We start from the raw sequence: 22,162 nt of genomic DNA, 5'->3' as shown, positions 1-22,162 counted from the left end.
GGATCAAATGACTGCAGTGTCTAAAATGTTGCTTGTTACAACTTTTTTTTTGGATGGACACTGTAGTAAGCATCACCACCAGGATGCCAAGGTATGTTATAAAACCCAGAATGTCAAAAACCTTGACATTCTGGGAGGTTGGCACACACTTATGTGAAGATTTTCCGTGTTGTACAAGAGCTTTTAACCTCTTCTGAGAAGAATCTTCTCAAGAACCTTCTCAACGGCCCGTACCCTACACTGCACACTGAACCAAGTGGGGCATAGATAAGCCACAGTCTTTCTGGGATAATGTTTTATAGACATATGAAACCAAAGTAAAGCTCTTTGGGAATGCAGTGCATCATTTTGTTTATAGGCAACAATAAGTTTAAACAGGATAACCACTAGGTAGCCCACTGCCGCCAGAGTTGTCTGTGGGAGGGTGAAACAGAGTTAACAAACTTGTGTTGGACACGGTGAGTTAAGGACAGAAAGGTTTGTCAGCAGTTGAGTAAAAGAGCAAAGACATTTGGGCAGCCTTAACAGTTTTAGGTAACTCTATTGTTTTAGCTGCAGGGGGCAAGCTAACAGCTAACAGTTCACTAGCGGTAATTGGGCGAGTGAGAGTGAGGGAGCGGCAGTGTTGCTGCTGTCAGGGTGCACAGAGGTGTGCTTACTGGCATCCTACTGATCCCGCAGCCAAATAGCCTTTTACCAAATCTGATCCCAGGCCGCCTTATGAGTTGATCTTTGCTTAGCCAATCAGAGTGTTTGCTGATGAATAGTTGGCTGATGATTCGTTCTGCCTAGCAGCAAAATCTGACTATGTGTGCCTGGGACACAAAGAGGCCTCAGAGAAGTGGGGGAAAATCAAATCGATGCTTTAACCTTTAACATACTCTGGTTATACAAAAATGGCTCACTTGCATTTATTTCTGTAGATGTTCTAAATTATGAAATATAGTGGGGCGGGGGGGCATAAATTTGACTAGGACTGTGAGTTGCAGATCTATGCCACTATAAACACCACAACTGCATCACTGTGGCTTGTTTTTGGATCTGCAGTGTTCCTGTTGAAACTGGTAGCACAGTCCACGATCAGGCTGACTACATGCAACCTTTTGTTGACGACTGACTTATTTATTTGCACAACCCCCGAGCCACTCCACTTCCACCTCCGTCCAAAACACACTACAGAGGAAGATGTGATGAACAGGTATGCAAGTACAAAAAACAACCAAACAAGTGTTGTATATAAATGCCAGTTTTGTTAATATAGCTTTGTGGGTCAGAATGCAATGAAAAGTTCAGAAAGAAAGGTCTTCAGAAGAGAGGGTGAATGTAAGACTTTTGAAATATTCGTCTACATGGAACAAAATTCAAACCTGACACAGTTTTTGTAAAACATTAATGAGAACTACACTTTTCAAAGATCCTTGTAATTTCAGATCTCTGGCATCTATCACTCTGGAATGAGTCACACATAATGGCCAGCAAGTTGCCAGTAACAACAAATATGACCAAATTAACATTTAAGTACTTTGCTGTGTTTATTTAAACTTTTTAGGTCTTATTATATTGCCATATGTGGTAAAAGTCCTTTCATCAGTTGCACCAGGCAGGGGTCTCTGTAAAGGACCATTATTACCCACTAACAGTTATTTTGAAATCTTATTTGAAGGATTGGTGGGTTGACAGGGCTCACCCTCAGAAAAGCCCCAAAGCAATGAAGCAACAAAAAATGTTCAGATCTTGCAAGTCAAAAGGAAAACTAGACACAGAAAGCCAATGAAAACATGGAGGAGAGATAAAAAAAAAACAAAGAGGGACTGCTGGGAAGGTTGTGAAGACAAATAGCACACAACAGGGTTCGCTGGAGAGACTGACTGGGGATTTTTTTCCTCCGCAACAAGCCAAGTGTAGTAAGTCAAATGAGTCAGGGAAGATCCAGGCTGAAGCACGTACGAGCTTTGTAGTGGATTCAATGTGCATCTTGGTTTATTACATAGAGTACTGTCAGCCCTGAAACATGGCTGCTTCCAGGCCAGAACTCATATTCACTGAAGTTAACATTCATTCAGGTTTATGGATTGAGCACAGACACCCAGCGTAGAACTGACTCATTTTGCAATAGATATACATTTGACAAGTCCTTGTAAAGCCCCACAAGCAGCAGCTAAAGATTGTAATAGCCATCACAGACAATTTGCCCCAGTAGGGACACTTGCTAATTATTAGGAATTATCCTCTAGGGACTATGAATATCAATTTGAAATTCCATGGCAATTTGTTTAGTAGCTGGGAAAATAATTTACTCTGGACCAAAGTGGTACATGGACGAATTGTCTAAACGACCAACTGACCTCAAGATGAGATGCTAACACAATAAATGTATATCAAATCACAAGTAAACCACTCTGACTGAGGGCTGGAGCCTGTCCTCACTCACACTGGACAGGAAGCAGGGTCCTTCCTGGGGAATAATCCTGGTCACCAGTCTATCACAGGGCTGGGAGGTTTCAGATTTTATTCAGAACCCTTCACTTTTTGCACACTGTATGGTTTAGATTTCATTTTAAATGGATAACAATGAAAAAATAGGACAAACTGCCCAAATTTAAAGTGTGCAAAGCTTGTAGAGACTCAGGAAAACATGGTTTCAACTTTGACATCATGGGTTGTTGAGTGTAGACTGATAGACAAAATGTCCAAATGTTTTATCCATTTAAAATGAAATCTTCATCTACAATAAAATATGAACACAATAAAATGTGCAAAAGTGAAGAGGTCTGAATACTTTCTCATGCCGCTGTATATCACCTGTCTCTGTGTTTTAGTTATATAATTAGTTTAAAAAAAGAAGGTTGAAGAGTCTTTAAACTGATATGTTTTCCACAATAAACTGAACAAGACAGAAAGAACCACTCATTTGAAGCATGAAAGAAAGCAAATCAAGTGAGGAGAGCAAGTGAAATGATCGTCTGAAAACCTCATTCCTACCCTGCTGCATTATCTCCAAAGGTAAATCCTTAGACACCTGACAGCAGAGATGAGCAGGTGTTATTTAAATTCCACAGAATGACTGGGAGGGCTTTAAAGGCTGAAGACAGGAGCTGAGAGAGAAGCTCATCATCACAGTTCAGAGTATACTATGATCAAATGGCTGCATGATACTACTTAGCACTTATCCCCCCCCCCCCACCCCCTTGCTCAAATTCTGAGTCTCTGGAAGCCACACACACACACACACACACACACACACACACACTTGACCTGTGTGACACTTGTCTTCATTGGCTCTTTTCTCTGGCTAATCCTCCCCCTTGGAAAACGTTCACTGCTCTCTCTCTCTCTCTCTTTCTCTCTTTCTTTCTCTCTCACTGTTTCCCTTCCTCACTCAGTTTCTCTGTTAATTCATTTCAATTCAAATCTGCTGTGCTGGCATAACATTAAAGGAAAGTATGTTTCAATGGTGTATCAATCCAACCGCTATTGCAGCACCTGACAGATGGATAATAACCACTGAAACAAAAGACAGTTAACATCAGTGTTACCTTTTTTTTGTGTGGAGCACTAAACACCTAGTTTAAAACACGATACATGAAAACCCCGTTTGACCTCTTAGATCCAGAGGCTCAGCTGAAAAAGCTCAGGCTAAACCTTTAATGATATCCTGCGCACCAAGAACAGATGATTACAATCAGTTAGGAAAATACACTCAAACAGATCTGGCTTTGGCTTCTCGTTCTGAGCGCTGACCGTTACTGACGGGGCTTTTGTTTTCACTTTTTCAAAGCCAACCCCCCTGCCCCCCCAAACCACCACACACACACACACACACACACCAGAGGAATAAAACTTAGGAGGTGAATTGAGATAATTGGTAAAACTGAGTGAGGGGGAGAAACTGGGATATATTTTATTCATTTATGTATTTAATTATTTATTTATTCAGACCCTGTGAGAACAGTTTAGCGACGTATAGTTAGTCTTCATGTCCAGAGGATATGGCCACTTTTCTGGGTGTTTCTGGGGATTTGTCTGCATTATCTGGGTGAACATGCTCCTTCTATAGGCAGGCTCAGGGTCAATAAAGTCAATTTTTGGGTAAGTTCTGGTCACATCTGTGTGTTTTCCCTGGATATATGTACATGTCAAGAGGATACAGGCACATTTCCTGAGGAGCGTCCAAGCTTTTTGGTTCATAAATGTTAATAATTAAGAATAAAGCACATTGATGCAAAAAAAACCCCTCAATATCCTGTGGAGGCCTAACTACTCTATTCACAGCAGCTGCAGATTTAACACACTGATGAAGCCACAGGTCTGTGTCTGTTTTCCAGCATTAACCAAACTAAAGGAGTATTCCAGAGTTTCAGCATAAAAAAAGGTCAAAATTAAAGCAACTAATACTTTTAGTCCCAAATAAAGGTGAAGCACCAAAAGTCAGTGGCATCTTTCATTAAACTCACCAGCCTTTCCCTTAAACCTCCGCACCTCCAGATCACAAAAAAAAAATCCTGATATCATCAGTTACTTTTCCACCTGATGACAAAACTTAAATTCATGTGTAAAATATTTGTAGCGCCCCTTTAATAAATTAAAACACGATTTCTTAATTTCAGAATTACTCACAGTGAGAGCACTCTGGTTTAAGTGCCTCATACCAAGGTTTTAAATGGCCTTTACAGCCTTTATTCAAATGATTTTATCAAACCACATGATGGACCCTTGTGGCCCCTGGACCCCTCTCTCTGACAGGATCAGGTGAAATATTAAAGCACATGTATACTTGTGCTGTGAGTATACGGACACACACAGACACACACACATACACAGAGAGACATCCAGGTTCACTTAAAACAAGTTGTGGTGATTCTTTCTCAAACTTACCGGCTCGTCCACCCGCTCCTGCTCGTAATAATCAGGATAGTCGCTGTAGCTGAAGTCGCTGGCGAGGTTGGAGTAGAGAAGATAAGCCAATAAAAGAGATATTCCCAGTAGGTGCATGTTTATAAAGTCCTCAAGTGTTTATGATCCGAGAAGCATAGATATGGATATTTAAAAAACCCTCCCCAGTGTCTGCGCTGCCCTCTTCTTCTGCCGCTGATTACAGTCTTATTTAGTCTCTCTCTCTCTCTCTCTATGTCTGTCTGTCTGTCTGTCTCTCTCTCTCTCTCTCTCTCTCTCTCTCTCTCTCTCTCTCTCTCTCTCTCTCTCTCTCTCTCTTCTTTGTCTCTCTGTCAAGGTCCAGTATTGCAGTATGAACCCCGCTGTGAAAGTAAGCCCGGTCATATGGAAACAGATAAATCCGGTCAGAGGAGTCTGCTGCGTCAACCGCACCCGTTAAGGCGCAAAATTATAGGAAAACGGGCTGCCCGCCTTCAAAATAAAAGCGCACAACTGGTCACATCTCTGAAGGGGCACCTGTGAAAGAGTCATGCTCAGAGTGATCGATATTTTCTACTGGCCTCTATCGCCAGCTGATGGGAATTACATCAAAGGCGCTGGTAACAGCCCCTTCACCTCTTTACTCACTCATTCAGGCACTCATGAAAAGAATCAGACTTTCACTTTTTTTTTATTTAAATATTACAGTTTTAATAAATTATTTCATTATTGGTTATTACTGTCTGGTGGTCATGAACCATATGATCTGGTGACTCTTTCGCAAAGATATCAGATAGTCAAATAAACGGTGCTCATCACAGTGACAGCTGTTCTTTGCTTGGATGCCTTTGTTTCAGAAGTTCATGATGAAGGACACTTGGGCACATCATCAAAGCAGAGTCCAGAGACCCAAGGTGATTGGATAAAGGCTTTTATTAATTAATTATTGATTTTATTCAAATTATTTCTTTTCTATTTGGCCTAAAAGTCTCAGTGTTTTCAGCTCAGGACAGCCTTTCACTGTTGCATGTTTATTAACATACCCTTGTGTACCCGAAATTATTCATACCCCTGGAAAATTTTGACTTAAAGTTACTTTTAAATGTAAATAAAAGCTGAGAAATATTTTTTTTTCCACAATGACGATGCCTCTTGTACATTATCTTATTATCTTCTGGGAGACGCCTGTGTCATTTCCAAACAAGAAAACACTTGTTGGTTGAATAAAAGTAACTTTAAGTCAAGGGGTATGAATAAATTCGGGCTTGACCGTAGAACGTTTTGCTGTAGATGTCCCAAATGTTATGGAAACTCCACGTAGTTTTATTGCGCAATGTCCGAAGGAAGTCATGCATTTTGTCTTTTGTATAACTTCACACTGCTCCCCGCTACTTAACATGTGAGTCGGAGCATTAAGTGGAGAAAAAGAGAAGCGGTCAAACCAGCATCCACCGGACATGTCTCCCTTTTTTTTTTTTTTTTTTTTTTTGTAAAGTCCCAGTGCACTAATGCTCTCGGTCTCATAATCTGCTCAGGTATGCAGTCAGGTTAATTCTGCTGTTCTACACTTATCTTTCCAGGACAATAACCTTGACTGGAGTTTGACTTAATATTTATCCTGATTTCAGACCGCATCGTGTCCATGAGACACACATCAACAGAGACATTATAACACTCTTGTTCATGACTTCACAGCTACATAAAGAAGGATGGACCCTGCAGGGACAGTTATGTGTAGTTGCACAGCAGGTCATTGACACTGGTGGTGTGTCAGGTCTGGAGATGGAAACACTGACCTCTCAGACTTTAACTGGCTCTCTGCTTACATCCATCTTGTTATGCAGATACCAGGAATAATATAAACACATTAAAATCTGTTTTCGTCAACAGACCTACTTATAGAAATGATGTCAGAATTAATTCATTACTTCTGATAAACAGGCAAATTCTTCATATCTTCCAGGTTTTCTAATATATTTTGGTATTTTACATGAAGGACATACAGTAAAACCTTATTTGTTTTCAGACGGAATAACAGAGAACAGGACCCTTTCTGCTCTCCTTCTGCAATGAATCAGAATTTATTCAAGCTGATTTATTATCACAAATGATCCTTAGAGCACTCGGTTAACCAAATACAAATATAAGTTAAATACACCACAGTGGTCTGTTGGTGCTTATGAGGATGAAATTATGACTGAGTGTAATGTGAGTTACATTTGGCAAAGCTGCAGTGCTGTTACAGCTGGAAGCAAAACCTCAGCAGCAGCTAGCCTACATGTCTGCAAGCTTTGAAGTTAGAGAGTCTGCAGGTATACACAGAATCGTCCATGCTTTGGATCACCTGTTGATTTGCTCTGATTTATATGCAGATGTTTAAGCACCGGAGCAAACAGACAGGATGTGAAGTTGGAACCTTGATCAGACGGTGGTTCTTTAGGTACGCCAAATACCGAGATGAGCTGAGTCAGTGCTCTGACCACTGCCTTGGCCATGCAAAGTGCAAAGTGGATAAGCAGCGAGAAACTTTGTGACCTGATACATTAAAGTCAACAGATATATATGTGTCCAGATATATATGTTACATTGCAGGGATTTGGTGTAAGGGAGCAGGTTAACCAACCAGCCATGACGCGTTTTAATTAAGAGAGCAACACCTCTCTTTAAGCGTGGCCAGATGATGTTGCAGTATATGATTGTAGGTTTAGTGGATGCCACAATGACCTGCCACATCACCATGTGATGTCTGGAGTACTTTACTGCGATGGTTAACAGCCTGTAATCAGGCTGATATGCCAGCTGACAAGTGTGGGCCTACAACTGCCCAAACTCCCTGCTCTCATCAGATGTAATGAGCGGAATAGCCATGACAGCATATTTCACCTCACCTGAGGACTTCCTCACTTTCAGTGCTTACTTACCTGGCAGCACCTACAAATGTCTGAACTTCATAACTAGACATTGGAGGAGCTGTTTTTGACTTTCCTTCCCTAAAGTAAGTGTCATTTTTATGGCAAACCTCACGTAAATAAAATAAAATAAAAAATCTGCAGGTTAGAACATCAGCTGAGACCTGCAGTTTTTACTTCATGCTCATTAACGCGTGTAACAACACGCTCTGGCACAACGTTTTTGATTTTCTAGGAAACCCAACTTGCAAAGTCCCTCAAAGCTTCCAGCTTCAGATGCTGTGCACCAACAGTTAAAATGGCATAGCAAATCACAGTCAGATTCAGTGTAGGTCTAATATTCAAGCTTTTTCTGTTGTATGCCTCTGGCACAAGTTCATACACTGTCAACACTGCTGACTTTACTGTGTCATAAACTTTACTCTCTGTTGTACGTGTACAGACTCAGTAAACAAAGTTAACCATGTATTATGTTATTTTGTCAACTGCAAATATGTAAATTGAACGAATAATGAAAACATAAATGTGAAAGCTTTTCTTGCAAAATGAGTTATTGAGTTGCTGCACAACAAACCTAATTCCTTGTCATTACACATGTTGACCAAGGTGATCAGTAAGACAGCTTGAACGATCAGTGTGTGGTTGGCTCGTTTACTTGTTATTGCTGCCTCTTCATGCTTGTGGAGACTGTTGAAATAATTTTCTAATGCTGAAGTACAGTTTTCACGTACATCTGCTCATGTGTATAATAATGCATTCAATATCATCACTGAACTCAGAACAATATAAGCTGAGTCAAGAGCAGCTTGACAAGCACAAGCAAAAGCTAGCTATAGCTAGCTAACCATGTGCAAACATCCAAAAAATGCTGCTTGAAAAACTCCTTCGTCAACTGGGCACGGCCACGAGACAAAAGCCTACTGTGGCCACAGGAGGGCAGTAACTTACGAGATGAACTCAGACAGATCAGATCCTTTATGGGACAGAGCGCTGTTCAGAGATGTCAGGAGAGATTTCACTCCCACTTCAGTATCACTCTGACTGATGTCTATTTTTAGCTTTAGCTGGTCAAACACTGCTTGTCCTGACAGCAAGCCACTGAGTTAAATACATTTCAGTCCTTTCTTTATTATCAGTTCACCTCTTCGTGGTTTTGTGTGTGAATTCTGAGCCCATTTCACTTTTTCTGAAACCACAAATACTGTGTTTCTCATTTGTTTTTATGAAAATGTCAGGGATTATTACTTCAAAATGTCACTGCAACTGATTACATTTCACTTACAGTGGACCAAATCATGCATTCACATTCCTGATGGGTAGAAATGTTGAGGTGAACCAAGTCCACAGTGTGAGCAGGTTCAGCTGAAATAACTTGGCGTGAACAAAAGAAAGATGGAGTGACAGAGTTATTGAACAGGCTTTGGGCTGTAGGCCGATCTCTGACACACGCACACATCCACTAGTGAAGAGGAAAGGTTGTAGTACGCAGGGGGTCTCTATTCATCTCCAAGTTTAGCCAAGACTCTGTTAGACTGAGGAATGAGTGTGTGTGTGTCTGAGGGGCCACTGCAGATATTTAGGGGATATGAAATCCTTCAGCGTGGCCGGCATTCCGAAGTATTACACACACACACACACACACACACTAAGAGCAAAAGCCTGAATGGACTTTTCCTTGGGGTATATTGAGTTTGGATTAAACTGAGTGAGTTAGCAGAAATAATAGTGAGCTGGGGTCATTCAGAGAAAAAGAATTTATGTTTTTAGACAATTAGACAATTTATGACTTAGACGGAAATGGAAAAGGTTGTTCATGTGCGTATTTGTGTGCAATCTTGGTTTTTATGACTGCAAACATCACCAAAACTCTAAATGTGTGTTTGTGTCCCATATTTTCCATTAGACCAAAGGGGGATTACTATTTGGTTTTGCATTGTTTTGATTGGCCTGCGCCTCAGAGGTCAAGGGGCCAACAATGTTTGGTGATCACTTAGTGCCATGACAACAACCAGTGAGGCCAGCATTACACAGAATCTAAGATGCAGTCCACCAAGGACTAACATGCAGCCCTTTCATGGATTTAAACAGAGTGTGAGATTATTCACCAATTTAGTCCCACTGCAAACAGATGGTGCAAATACCATCCAAAGTACTATGACTTCACGCACTACATCCTCCATACTTAACATCTGGTAATGTTGCAGTTTAGGTCACCTTGGACTCTAGTTCAAAGACCTGAGACAGATTCACATTTTTTACTGATCTAAAAATATAAACAAATGTGAAGAAAAAAGAAAACAAACATACATATGTATATCCATCCATCCATTTCTGCCGCTAAGCATGTAAGTCCAGACATCATTTTCCTCAGCAGTGTTTTCCAAGTCCTCCCGGGGGATCCTAAGGCATTCCTGGGCCAGATAAGATACGTAGTCTGTCCAGTATTTACCCTGGGGTCTCCTACCAGTTGGATGTGCCTGAAACACCTCCAGTGGAAGGACTCCAGGATCGGATGGACCATTGCTCCATGACCACAATGGAATCCACAGTGCTTGGATCTGAGGTTAGACAATTGGTCAGGGCCTCCTTTCCGGCACCATGCCATAAGCTTTCCCTGGGAGACTGAGCAGTGTTAGGCCATGATAATTGAAACACCTTGTCCAGTCCCCCTTTTTTCAAAGATGAGAATCACCACTCAAGTCTGCCACTCCACAGGCACTGTCCTCAATCTCTAAATGATATTAAAGGCAGCTTTCATCCTCTCAGGGCAAATCTCATACACACCTGGTACCTTGCCACTGAGAAACTTCTTAACAACCTCAGAGGACCTGCCATAGATATGGATGAGGTTTCCCCTGATTCTTTAAAACCTGCCTAATACTGCAAAGGAGAGTTCCTCATAGTGCTCCCTCCATCATGTCCCCAGTCAGAGTCACCCGTTCTCCTCACTTTTTCAACACAGCCTGTTCTAAGCCCTGCTTTTCCTTGCTGAGTCGTCTAACAGTTTTCCAGAATTTCCTTGGGGTACTTCTACATAGCCTCCCCTGATTCCTCCCACACCTGGGTTTTTGCATCTGTGACCACAACAGCTGCAGCAGTTCTGACCTCCTGATACCAGGTTGCTACTTGATGAGACCTCAGAGCCAGCAAAGCCCAAATGATCACAACTCCAAGTAGCTGCTTCCACAATGGATGCTTTTAATATGGCCCACTCAGAGTCCATGTCCCTGGGCTCCCCTGGGATATCTGAGAAGTTCTTCTGGAGGTTGATGTCAAAGACCTCCCAGACAGGGGGCTCAGCCACACGGCCACAGATCTTAGCAAACTACCACAAAGTCTATCATTGATCCTAAGGACTCTTTCACAAATAAATAATGATCACTATTATTGCTATAATTTTGCCACAAATATGGAGTCATCTTCATCACAAGCTGTCTGGACACAAGAGTGTAGAAATTGCACTGAAGGCCAATCCACTTAGAAAGCATTTCACCCAAGTGACTCCACAGGCCACTGTTCCAGTCCACCAAGGTTTTACGGCTGTGGGGAGAGTGATTAATATTTGTCATTGTGTGTGTGTGTGTGTGTGTGTGTGTGTATACTCAGCCACCCATTCCAACTGTGGGAATTTTTAGTCTACAGGAACTTAACAACAATGGCCAGGGTGGTGGTAATAGGGTGTTTTGTGTGTGTGTGTGTGTGTGTGAGCTATGTGAAAAATTCACGGAATGGAAAAAACTCTTAGCTTTCTATAAATCATGTATTTTGAAGGTCTGAATGGAAATGCTTGCCCGTTTTTCTTTTTCTTGTCTTTCAAGAAAATGATGCTTCATGTTGATATTTAGAAAATATTTGCAATATATTATATGATTCATAATACAAAAGTCAATTGGAATCAATACTGTTAATTGTCAAACTGTAAGTATGGATCCTGAAACTGTCCGGAGGAAACAGGGAACAAGCTGTACCATATACTGTGCAGGAACCAGATTCAAATATTTTCATAGTTTCTGAAAGTAAAAAAAAAATCTGAATTTAGGACTGCTCAGCATGTTGATTACAGATCAAATGAGAGACAAGTGCTGATTTCAAAACAGAAATCAGGCTCAAGTCCAAGTGAAGGTAGGAAAGAATTGCAAAGCCCACTGGGTTACAGTTCCAGTTTTAAGTGGAGCACTGGCAGAAAGGGAATCCAGCGCCATGTGGGGTTCTGGTGGGGCTTGCATCCTTTCTTGTTCTTGGCAACCAATGCATTCAGTTTGCTCTGTGGCCTGTCAGTGACTGCTGCATCTATAATTAAAGCCCTTGGACCTAACAAATTATTTTCCCAGCCGTTACACTATAACAACATCACACAGCTTTAGCCCTCTGTTTCTCAGAGACATGATAATTATTCAGATGGCCACAAGATGTCCTTGTCACACAAATGTAAACATAGCTTGTGTTTGAAGTGTCTTGTTGGAAGAACAGACCTTGTCTTGCATTATGAGTGTTTGCCGCAGAGGAGGTGCCTTCAGGTCCAGTGTTGTTTCCATGGTTGTGTACCAGCCACATTACATACAAAGGCATCACTGTCATCTACCTAGAAATTCTCTATCACTAAAGTCCATCATACTCTGACCTCTTTCCAAACAAGCCTCTTTCGCCCTGTGCATCGGTCAAGGGGCCACCAAAATAGTTCCTAAAAAATCTGTGAGCATCTTTCTGCAGAGGGAGCACTGACTCACTGCTTTTTCACTGACCACTTCTCTTTGTCATTTCCTGTGCATTGGACATTTTGCACCATGTGCGCAGAGACACAGGGGTAGAATCCTGGTGAAGAGAGAAAGTTAGCAGGTTAGCGTGGGTAAGAATGTTCAATTCTATTACTACCTCTGAAAAATAAAATACAGAAACATTCACCATCCTCCTGAGATATTACCACATACAGAAGATGCAGGATGTACTGTAGGGCCATGGAGATGATTCCCTTCATGTGAGAGAGTAAAACTGTACGTTTATTTAAAAAAAAAATTCACTGGTAGAGGAAAGAATAAATTATGTTGTACTGTTTGGAAAAGAAAAGACAAAAAGAAGAAGAAAAACTATGGCTTGCTCTCTCCCCCCTCTCTCTCTCTCTCTCTCTCTCTCACACACACACACACACACACACACACACACACACAGTGCCTGGAGGGAAAGCATGTTAGTGGAGAGATAAGGCTCCTTTGTTAGCTAGTTGACTCTTAGACACTATTAATTACACTGGGCCCAGGGAAACAGGTCAATGACCTAACTAATAGCTGGTGTGTGTTTGGATCTGAGTGTATGTGTGTGTGTGTCCACAATGCAGTCCAACGTGTTCGTCACTGTAAAGACTATCTCACTGAATAACTCCATCAGTATTGTGATTTTAGTCAGTTATTATTCAATAAGTATGAAACGCTCTCCTGTCTTTGTCACACCCTTTGTTTAAAGGTTTATGGCACAGTCACCTCATGTTGTGGATGAGCACATCGTGTATTGTTATTCTCAGAAATGTAATTTATTGGCACAAGAAACAAAACTGCTGTGAGATAGATGAGAATGAAAGTTCAGCGACTTTTCTGTGTTTCAGTGATAAAAGATGTTGATGGGACATTCTCAGCTTTATTACTGGGAGAGTACAAAGTAAGTCAGTTTAAACATACTCTGAGTAAATGATACTGCATTACAAGTTTTTGGTTTGTGGAGACGGGGGGGGCAGGACTCAAACCATGGATACTGGGGTTATGTGGTTATGTAACCACATGTAGGACACCCCCGCTGTGTTACATTTTATGGGGAAAGAGGGGCCGGGGTGAAAAAGAAAAACTGCTCGGCTACAAAATATCAGTGTATCAGTCTAACAGAATACTATCCCTTAACCAGGTCTTAACAAATAACACATTCCTCTATGAACAGGCGCTATGCAGCCAGTGCATACAACTGATTATCAATTAAAAATGTATTGAGCATTTTGAGAATTTGGTATGGCACATGATGACCCATTATTTACAATGGTTCTCCTCAAAACGCAGGCCACTTCTTTAAATAGCTCCAAGGGTCCAAACATCCTGAACAGAGCCAGTTCAAGGACCAGAGCTAATTTGGTGAAAAAGAGTTGTTAGTCTGCTGTCTGACTGCACTTCAGTCCACAAGCTTGTATGAGAGTTTGGTATCAGCAGCAGCTGAGTCCACTATACAAGTGTGAATGGGTTTATACTCTGCTGAAAGTCTCAGCACAAGTGCACACAGCTACGGTAAGCCCCAAGGGTCAAACACACACCACTCAGTCACCTGCTGATCTTCTTGTGGCACTATTGATTTATTAGTTTGGTCATTGTCATTGTATTCGTGTTTTAAACTCAGTATTACACACATGAAACTTTAGATGGTCTTGAATTCTCATGTAAAACAGCCATTGAGACAGTTTTCTAAATCAGCTGATCAAACCTGATGGCTGGACTTGTTCCTCTCAAACCACAGAAAGAAATTAACAACATGAAATGATAGTCAGAATACACAGGGAGTGGGATGGAATACAAGACAATGTTTTCATTATTGAGCTGTCAGATATTTAGACTGTCAGTCTGTCACTGATTGTAAACATTCAGTCAGAACTATCTTTAATATACTGTAAGTCTTTTTAGAAGCTGAATGTTTCCAGCCTTAGTCACACAACCACACCACACTCACTCTGTCAACAGAGGAAACCTTCACAGTACAGGATCAAACTGAGAAAAATCCAAAACCCACCAAATGAACAAAAAAGGGAAAGGTTTCTATGTAACAATGTGTTGTTGATCCAGTATCTAAACCGATCAGCTCTTAGATCAGATGAGAGCCAGGCATTTCCCATCATGCCCTGAGGTCTTGCAATCAGTAGAGAGCGACCAGTGCCTGGCTCCAAAAGCTGCAGCCATCTTGATCCTGTGAGATTATCATTACCTACGTTTGCGTGACATTAGAGCAAGTGGAGATGAAGCTGAACAGAAATCGAACAGACACGCACTGTGTAATCGTTTGGAGGTTATGGAGTCTGCACAGGCCTGGCTCGTCTCAAACCAGCCCCACGTGAGCTGATGAGGGCTGATGAGGGTAGGCTCAGCTCATCCTCTGCTGCAGCTGCCGGTGCGGCTCCTTGCTTTGGTCATATTCTCTCGTCAGTCGGTCTCACCTGAGTCCTCCAACAAGGTGCAACACTAAATCATTAGAGTACCCCTTTAAAACAACAAGTATGTGTTAGTGAAATGTCTTGGGATGAATTTAAGTGATTCTTCACTTGGTTTTTAGAGAAGTGTCAGAGGCAGAAATCAGTACAAGTCATCCTCCTTAACTGCTGTCTAAATGTTCTGATCTAACAGCCAGTGCTCACACTGAACGAAGGCAAATTAGCCTGGTTAGAGTTTGTTGCTGTTGAAGCCTTAGCTTGTGTTTTTGTCTCTCCCTGCATTTCTCCAGCTCTGGGTTACATAAACAACAAATCCTTGGCTCAACATTGACCTCTTGGTTAGGCAATTAATTGTGCAGACACACACACACAAACACAGTACATCCAAACACTAATAGCTCAGACCCCCCACAAATAGCAGGTCAAGGTTGTATGCACTAAGAAGCAGTCCCTCTCTCCCTCCAATGTGTGTGTGTGGGTGTGTGTGTCTGTGTATGTGTGTGTGTGTTCATCCCTCTGCGTGTCAGTGTTTGTGTGTGTTCCCTAATTGGAATGCTATGCTTTTGGTCGTGCAATCACAGACGTCTGTGGAATTTGAGCTGATATGAAAATAATTGCTTCACTTTGACTTGGTCAGATGTTGTAAAGAGTGGTGTGTTTTCACAGTCAGAAATGTAACACAATCTGCCCCAGTGTTTACGCTCCAACCTGTCATAACCTGCTCGCAGGATGTTTTTTTACTCAACTCGTCGCAATGTGCTTCAGCTCACAGCTAAACTTCTCATTTCGTGTCAGCTGCTATGCCCTGAATGCTCTATCATGGAAGAAAATCAACAAGTGTGTGTGTGTGTGTGTGTGTTTGTTTGTCAGGGATGGAGCCGTGTGTGCTCTGTGTGTGTGTGTCTGTGTGGCTTGTGTGTTTGGCTAACATGGAGACATGTAAATCCCTGATTAGCTCTTTAACATAAACTTCCTTCACTGACTGATCAACACAGGAATACCAGACAGCGTAGTGGAGGGGATTTGACGTGTGTGTGTGTGTGAGATCCTTGGACATATTTTGAACTAGAAGACACATTAAAGTTTGGAAGCTTCTTTAAATTATGTAACAGTAACATTGAAATGCTTCTGCAACGTCCTGGACTCAGCTGAACGATGGTTTCAACAAGGATTTCACCATAAATGGGTGAATGTCACACACTGATGTAAATGTGTAAGGTTTGCACAAGATGAAGAACTGAAACGTTGACTGAAATTTAACTGAATCAGTATGTTTGGCTCATTAATCTTAGATTAATGTATGTGGTTCATTAAGACTGTTCGGTGAGCAGTGATGCATCATGTCTCATCACTTATGAGGTGGAAATGGAGTGTGTCGTTCCACTGTGGCATTTCCTCTGCCAAGTCCATTAGTTTCTCTGTTGGAACACCTCACAGTGTGTTAGCAGTTTTACTTTCTGCCATGACCAGACACCAAAGGAAAAAAGGCTGCGTTTCAATCCATTTTAATGTTTTCAAGTTAGCTTTTGTTTAGCTGAAGCTATGGAGTCAAACTGGGGTCAGAATTTGAAGAACAACATAACCAAACTACGAATAAGTCTATGAAAGGTTTTTCATGTCAGGTAGAAATTTGGAATAAGTCATCTATTTTTCTTTTAATTTCATACACACTCCTTCTTTTCCTCTGACACATGTTTAAGTGATTGGGGTGGATAAAGTGGAGCCCAGGGAGGAAGGTGTGTTTCTCAGGCTGTTTACACCTCACATGATACCAGTCATGGCTCAAGAGCAATTACTAATGTCATGACACAGCTTAACGGTCACATTCTTCAGAATGACATTTTTAACTTTCACACACACAATGCTACAAAAGCAGCATTAGCTGTGTATGCAGGGTTGGAGCATGATCACACTTGGTAAGGATGGACTCCAGTCCACCAGGTCCAACAAGACAAACTGTCAGTGCAGGGCCACTTTCAGGTGAGTTAGGCAGTCTCCCAGGGCTACTGTCACTGAAATTCAGTGAGCCTCTTACAGTATAAAACAGCACTCACACTGCTCTGAGCACTGAGAGGAGATTATGTCATAGGCTGTGACCTCCTGGCTGATACTTCTTTACTCTCACTTTTATGAAAGAATCACAGATGTAACCAGGTTGCTTTTTGTCCTTGACAAACATTTTAGTACGATCCACACAGGGATAAGTCATAATCCAAATTTGCTCCTGGGATGACAGTTTTCAAAGTGGCTCTGCTGTGTTCCATTAAAAGGCCTGGATTTAGAAGCAAGTATATAAATGTTATCTGAGGTAAATGAGTGTCTGTCTAAATCCTGTTCAGACCCTCCTGCCACAGCAGATTCACACTGAGACTCTCTCTCTGAATACTGACTGATCATATGTATTATAGTTTCTTAATGCTGAGCTATCCAGGTGTAAAACCTAATCTAATTACTATATTCATTTTGCTGTAGGCCTGAAGTGTGAACTGTAAATTGAATTATAAAAGAAAACATATAGTGGATCATGAAACATTGTCAGGACAGCCACAAGGGAAAGTCTCTCGTGTTAATAAAAGTTGTCCCTCAGTACAGAAATGAGTGACTGTGACATGTGATGTTAGAATCGTACGTTCTGTACTATAGTCTATGATTGAAACCAGGCTTGATGTAAGATGTTGATGGAATAAAAAGAAAGAAAGAAATGTTAGCTAATGATATTTATGAAAAGATTCTTTCAGGAATTATCCTTAATTGTCATGACTAGACCCTAAGGGGGCTGTTCTTTCAACTCTTTTGTTTTGTTTGGATCTCTTTTGTGGACATTTGGACCTTTTCAGATTCTTGTTTAGTTTGTTAAGTTTTGTTCACTGTTCCTGTTTTATTTTGAAATCATGGCCCTTGTGTGTCTTGTCTTGTTCTACTTCCTATCTTTGTCTTGTTTCCCTCCTTTTGTGATTGTCTGCCCCGCCCTAATTGGTTTCACCTGTTGTCCATTGCCTGGTGTATGTAAGTCTCGTTATTTCCCTGTGTTCTTGTTGGTTTGGCTGTGTTCCATGCCCAAGTCTGTTTCCTTGCCTGAGTGTGTGTCTTCCCCGTGATCGTTCCCGTACCTGTGCCTTGCAATTTTTTCCCACCTCATGGACTTACTTTGGTTTCCTCTGTTTGCCAGTAAGAACGTTTTGTATTTTCGTTTGGTTTCTGAGTATTTTTCTCCTGCGTGGGTGATTTTTGGTTGTTTGAGTTTTGTTCCCTGGCCCTGGACACTTCCAGTGATTTTTGGTTCATTAAAAGACTTTTTAAGTTGCTCCTAGCCTGTTTTGGGGGTTATTGCTTGTGGGTCCTGGCCTGATCCCTAGTCTTAGCATAACAGAACAAACCGACCAGAAAAATGGACCCAGCAGACCCGTTTTCTGAGACTGACTTAGAGCTCAAAATCTTGCTCCTCTCCCAAGACCTTGAAGAGAGGGATATGGTCAGCAAAGAGCTTTCCGAGGTCTTACTTCGTCTGGGTAGACTGCTTGAGCTCCAGGACTTTTAGAAAAACCCTGGCTTGTGGAGATGTATCCAAAGCTAGCTGTGCCGTTTTGGGTGTCCGTATCAGATCCAGCTCTGGTTGATACCCAAGGTTTTAAAAGCAAACTGGTCAAACACCTCAGGAGTAATATAATTCCCCGGCCAGCCTCCCAGTCAACTGGCCTCTGGCCAACTAGCCTCCAGCCAGTCTCCCCTGTCCCTGCATCAGGGATCCTGGCCACGTCTCGAGTCGGCGGCCTGGCTGACACCTGCTTCACGTCACCTGTTAGCGGTCCGACCAACGCCTGCCTCTCGACTCCAGCCGGCGGTCCAGCCAACATCCCCTCGTCTCCAGTCGGCGGTCTGGCAGACATCTTCCCCTCGACTCCAGTCGGCGGTCCGGCCGACATCTCCCCCTCGCCTCCAGTCGGTGGTCCGGCCGACACCTGCTCCACATTTCCAGTCGGCGGCCCAGCCAACACCAGCTCCGCGTCCCCGGTCTGCGGTCCGGCCGACGCCTTCTCCACGTCTGCAGTCAGCAGTCCAGCCAACACCAGCTCCTCGACTCCGGGCAGTGGTCCCGCCGAATCCTGCTCTGCGTCTGCAGTCGGCGGTCCGGCCGACACCAGCTCAACGACTCCGGTCTGCGGTCCAGTCGACCCCTGCTCCCTCATCTCTGGTGGAAATTCGTCTTCACCGTCGTTGTCCTCCAGCTTCACCTCCAGTGGTGGCTCGTCTTCGCCGCCGTCACCCTACAGGTTGGCCATCTGAGCTGCTCCGTGCCTCTGGGTGGCCTCCCAAGTGCCTTCGCCTGTTTGGTCGGTCTCCTGGTCGGCTTCCCCAGCATCTTCGCTCATCTGTTGGACCTCCGGGTCGTCCACCTGAGGTCTCCTTTCCTGCCCTGGCTCAACCTCCAGGCCGTCCACCTGGGGTTTCCTGTTCTGCCCTGATTCAACCTCCAGGTCGTCCACCTGAGGTCTCCCACCTCCCTCCCCAGCTCTCTGATTGCTGGCCCTCAGTAGGTCAGAATTTGTATTTGTCGATTACTTTGGTTTATTGTTAAAAATTGTCAACTTTTTCATCAACACATTGTACCTGCTTCACATCAACATGCTAGCATTATTATTGTGAGCATGACACTATGCTCATATTAGCATTTAGCTCAAAGCAGTGATGTGCCAAAGTCCATCCTCACAGAGCTGCTGGCAGGGCTGTAGACTCTCTTAGAAATCTGATTTTCATTTATTGGACCTCTTAACAAAAATGTGATTACTCCCTCAAGACAAATCAGTAAGCTCGTGCAGGAACAGCTGTTTCATTATTTCTATCGAGACTCAATTAGAGTGTCTTCTCATGCATGTCCCAAAAATTAAGCAAAAGAAAATAAAGCAGTTTATGTTACACATTATTCTCTGCTTCGAATATTCAAATGTTTCCAGAATGTCAGACCTCAGCACACGTCTCTCCTCAACCCCTCAGTCTTTCTATGAACATTTCGAAACAGTGAGAAATAAAGTAAGTGGGAGGTGAATTCCTCAAAGGCAAGGAGGAATATTGCACTGATAGGAACAGGAGATAAGTGGTGCGATACGACAGTAAAAATATGTACTGGGACAGAGGTGATCGGACTGGATAAGAGCCATCAGCGAGGCTCAGTAGCAAGACACGTACTCACAGAAACATTTGTTTATTTCCAGTTCATCACTAGTTCATCAGTTTTGGTCCTATTAGATTGTGTAAAATGGCTGATTGATGTTGGTTTAAAAAGTAAATGAAGTGCCATCTAACAACAGAACATAATAAATATAACAGACTATGTATTTCTAACATGAACGACATACACATATATACATACACATTTATTAAAAGTAAAGATGTTCAGGACTTCTTTCCCTCACAACATGTATTGTTCCTTATGTTTCCTAGAAGTATTTTCCTGGAAGCACAAAAAGCATGGAGAAGCCAAACTCACAACCCTTATGCAGGGTTATCTCAGTGAACAAGAATGCTTTTACCTGTGTGTGTGCATGTGTGTGTATGTGTGTGCACGTGTGTGTTGTGAGAAAACAATTCCTCCAGCAAGAGCATGCAGATACTTGATAAGCGAGCACCTTCAGCTAATGGCGTCAAATTTCAAACAGTCTGTTCAGCAGCCTCGAAACATCACAGGTGGAAATGAATGGCTGCGCACTCGCCTGCCACTGTTATCTGCTGCTGGGGTTGTTGTACACTGCAGTGCACCCCGACATGAGCAGCCCTAACCCTGCTGCGGCCCCCCAGCAATTAAAGTAAGTCAGTAATTAGAGATTATTTTTTGCCCAATCTTAATACAAGTCAGTAGAACAATAAGCCTTTGGCATCATTAAAAGCAGGTGACTGTTTTTAAATGATTCGTATTGTGGGTGTTATCTTTTTACAATGCCCATCTAACAACATTCATACAGTACAAATATAGTTTGGCAACTTGAAATGTAAATTTTGCTCCCATAAATGCGTCTATCCACCATTTCAAAGCCATGAAGCACAAGGTTATTTTCTTGTATACAGTATATAAATATATTCTTTTGAATTATGGATCACTTGAACCTACAACGTAAGCCAGAGAAAAATGTTCCACACTAAGGACGACATTGAGCCTTAATCTAGCTAACAGGAAGTCGTGTGAGTTTTTGAGGCTCACAGAAGTTTATTATGAGGAAACAAAATGAAATTAAATTTTAAAAAAATCATGTATCAACATATTATAAAATACAATACAATACACACACGGCACACATGACACTCTGCATGTGTATGTGTGTTAATCAGGTTTTTTCCCAGGCCTGTGTTTGCCAGGTTCTGGCAGCATAATCTTGTGGGAGAAACCAGCCCAACCATTCACACACACACACACACACACACACACACACACACACACACACACACACACACACACACACACACACACATTCATTCCTGTGTTTCCTCAATGGGGATAAACCCTGTGTCTTTAGTATTTCTGGGTCAAAACCTCTCAGTTCTCTTTATCTGTCTCGGCTTCTTTTCTGAGGACAAACATAGTAAATGTGTACAGCTGATTGATGAGGCCACCAATAGTCAAACCTGTAGCAGGTTCAATCAGGAATGATCATCAATCATTAGTGTGTTTATATGACGCCTGAGAATCTGCTAACGACAATGTCTGAAGTCCCACTGATGACTGTCAGGATCACTGAAATCAAGAAGGTTCATCTTCTTGAGAGCATGAATGCTCCATAAATGTCATCAGCAGTTTGTTTTGTAATGAGGTGCACAAAAAAAGAAAACTGTGGATGTCATTCTTTTTCCTCTGTGGTAAGGTCTGCTTGAATTTAATGATTTTGTTGACTAACATAGTTTGAATCACACTGTGGGAAGAATCTTAAGTTATTGAAATTAATTGAATCAAATCATACACACAGATAAACAGTTGGTGATATTCTGTATGCTTCTTATTGTGAGCAAATCCAATGAAAATGATCAACGATGAATGTGTCCTACTAACGAGTAGTGTGTGTGTGTGTGTGTGTTTGTGTGTGTGAGTGTGTTTGTGTGTGTGTGTGTGTGTCCTGATCCATCATCCAAAATGAAAAGGGTTTATCCTCCTAGGATCACGTTGAGCTCAGCATAGCTCTATTCATAGCATATCTTAGATTCTAATAAGAGAAGTTACAAGATC

At 42.1% G+C, this 22,162-nt stretch overlaps 1 protein-coding gene across 2 annotated transcripts in view; it reads right to left on the bottom strand.

The window, feature by feature from the left end:
- The window catches only part of vegfc (vascular endothelial growth factor c), a 60,426-nt gene extending 55,127 nt beyond the window's left edge, over positions 1–5,299 (bottom strand). The window contains exon 1 of one of the 2 annotated variants that reach the window (XM_041037207.1): positions 4,876–5,299. In XM_041037207.1, coding sequence (XP_040893141.1) covers positions 4,876–4,992 — 117 coding nt within the window. In that variant the 5' untranslated portion in view covers positions 4,993–5,299. Of the gene's footprint in view, positions 1–2,982; positions 3,115–4,875 lie in introns of those variants that run through there. The other variant, XM_041037208.1, reaches the window with a different exon arrangement.
- Positions 5,300–22,162: the final 16,863 nt, after the last annotated feature.

Source organism: Toxotes jaculatrix, chromosome 4 (genome assembly GCF_017976425.1).
Source record: "Toxotes jaculatrix isolate fToxJac2 chromosome 4, fToxJac2.pri, whole genome shotgun sequence".
NCBI lineage: Eukaryota > Metazoa > Chordata > Actinopteri > Toxotidae > Toxotes > Toxotes jaculatrix.
Note: the sequence above shows the minus strand (reverse complement) of the source record. Positions and strands in the feature narration are given on the sequence as shown.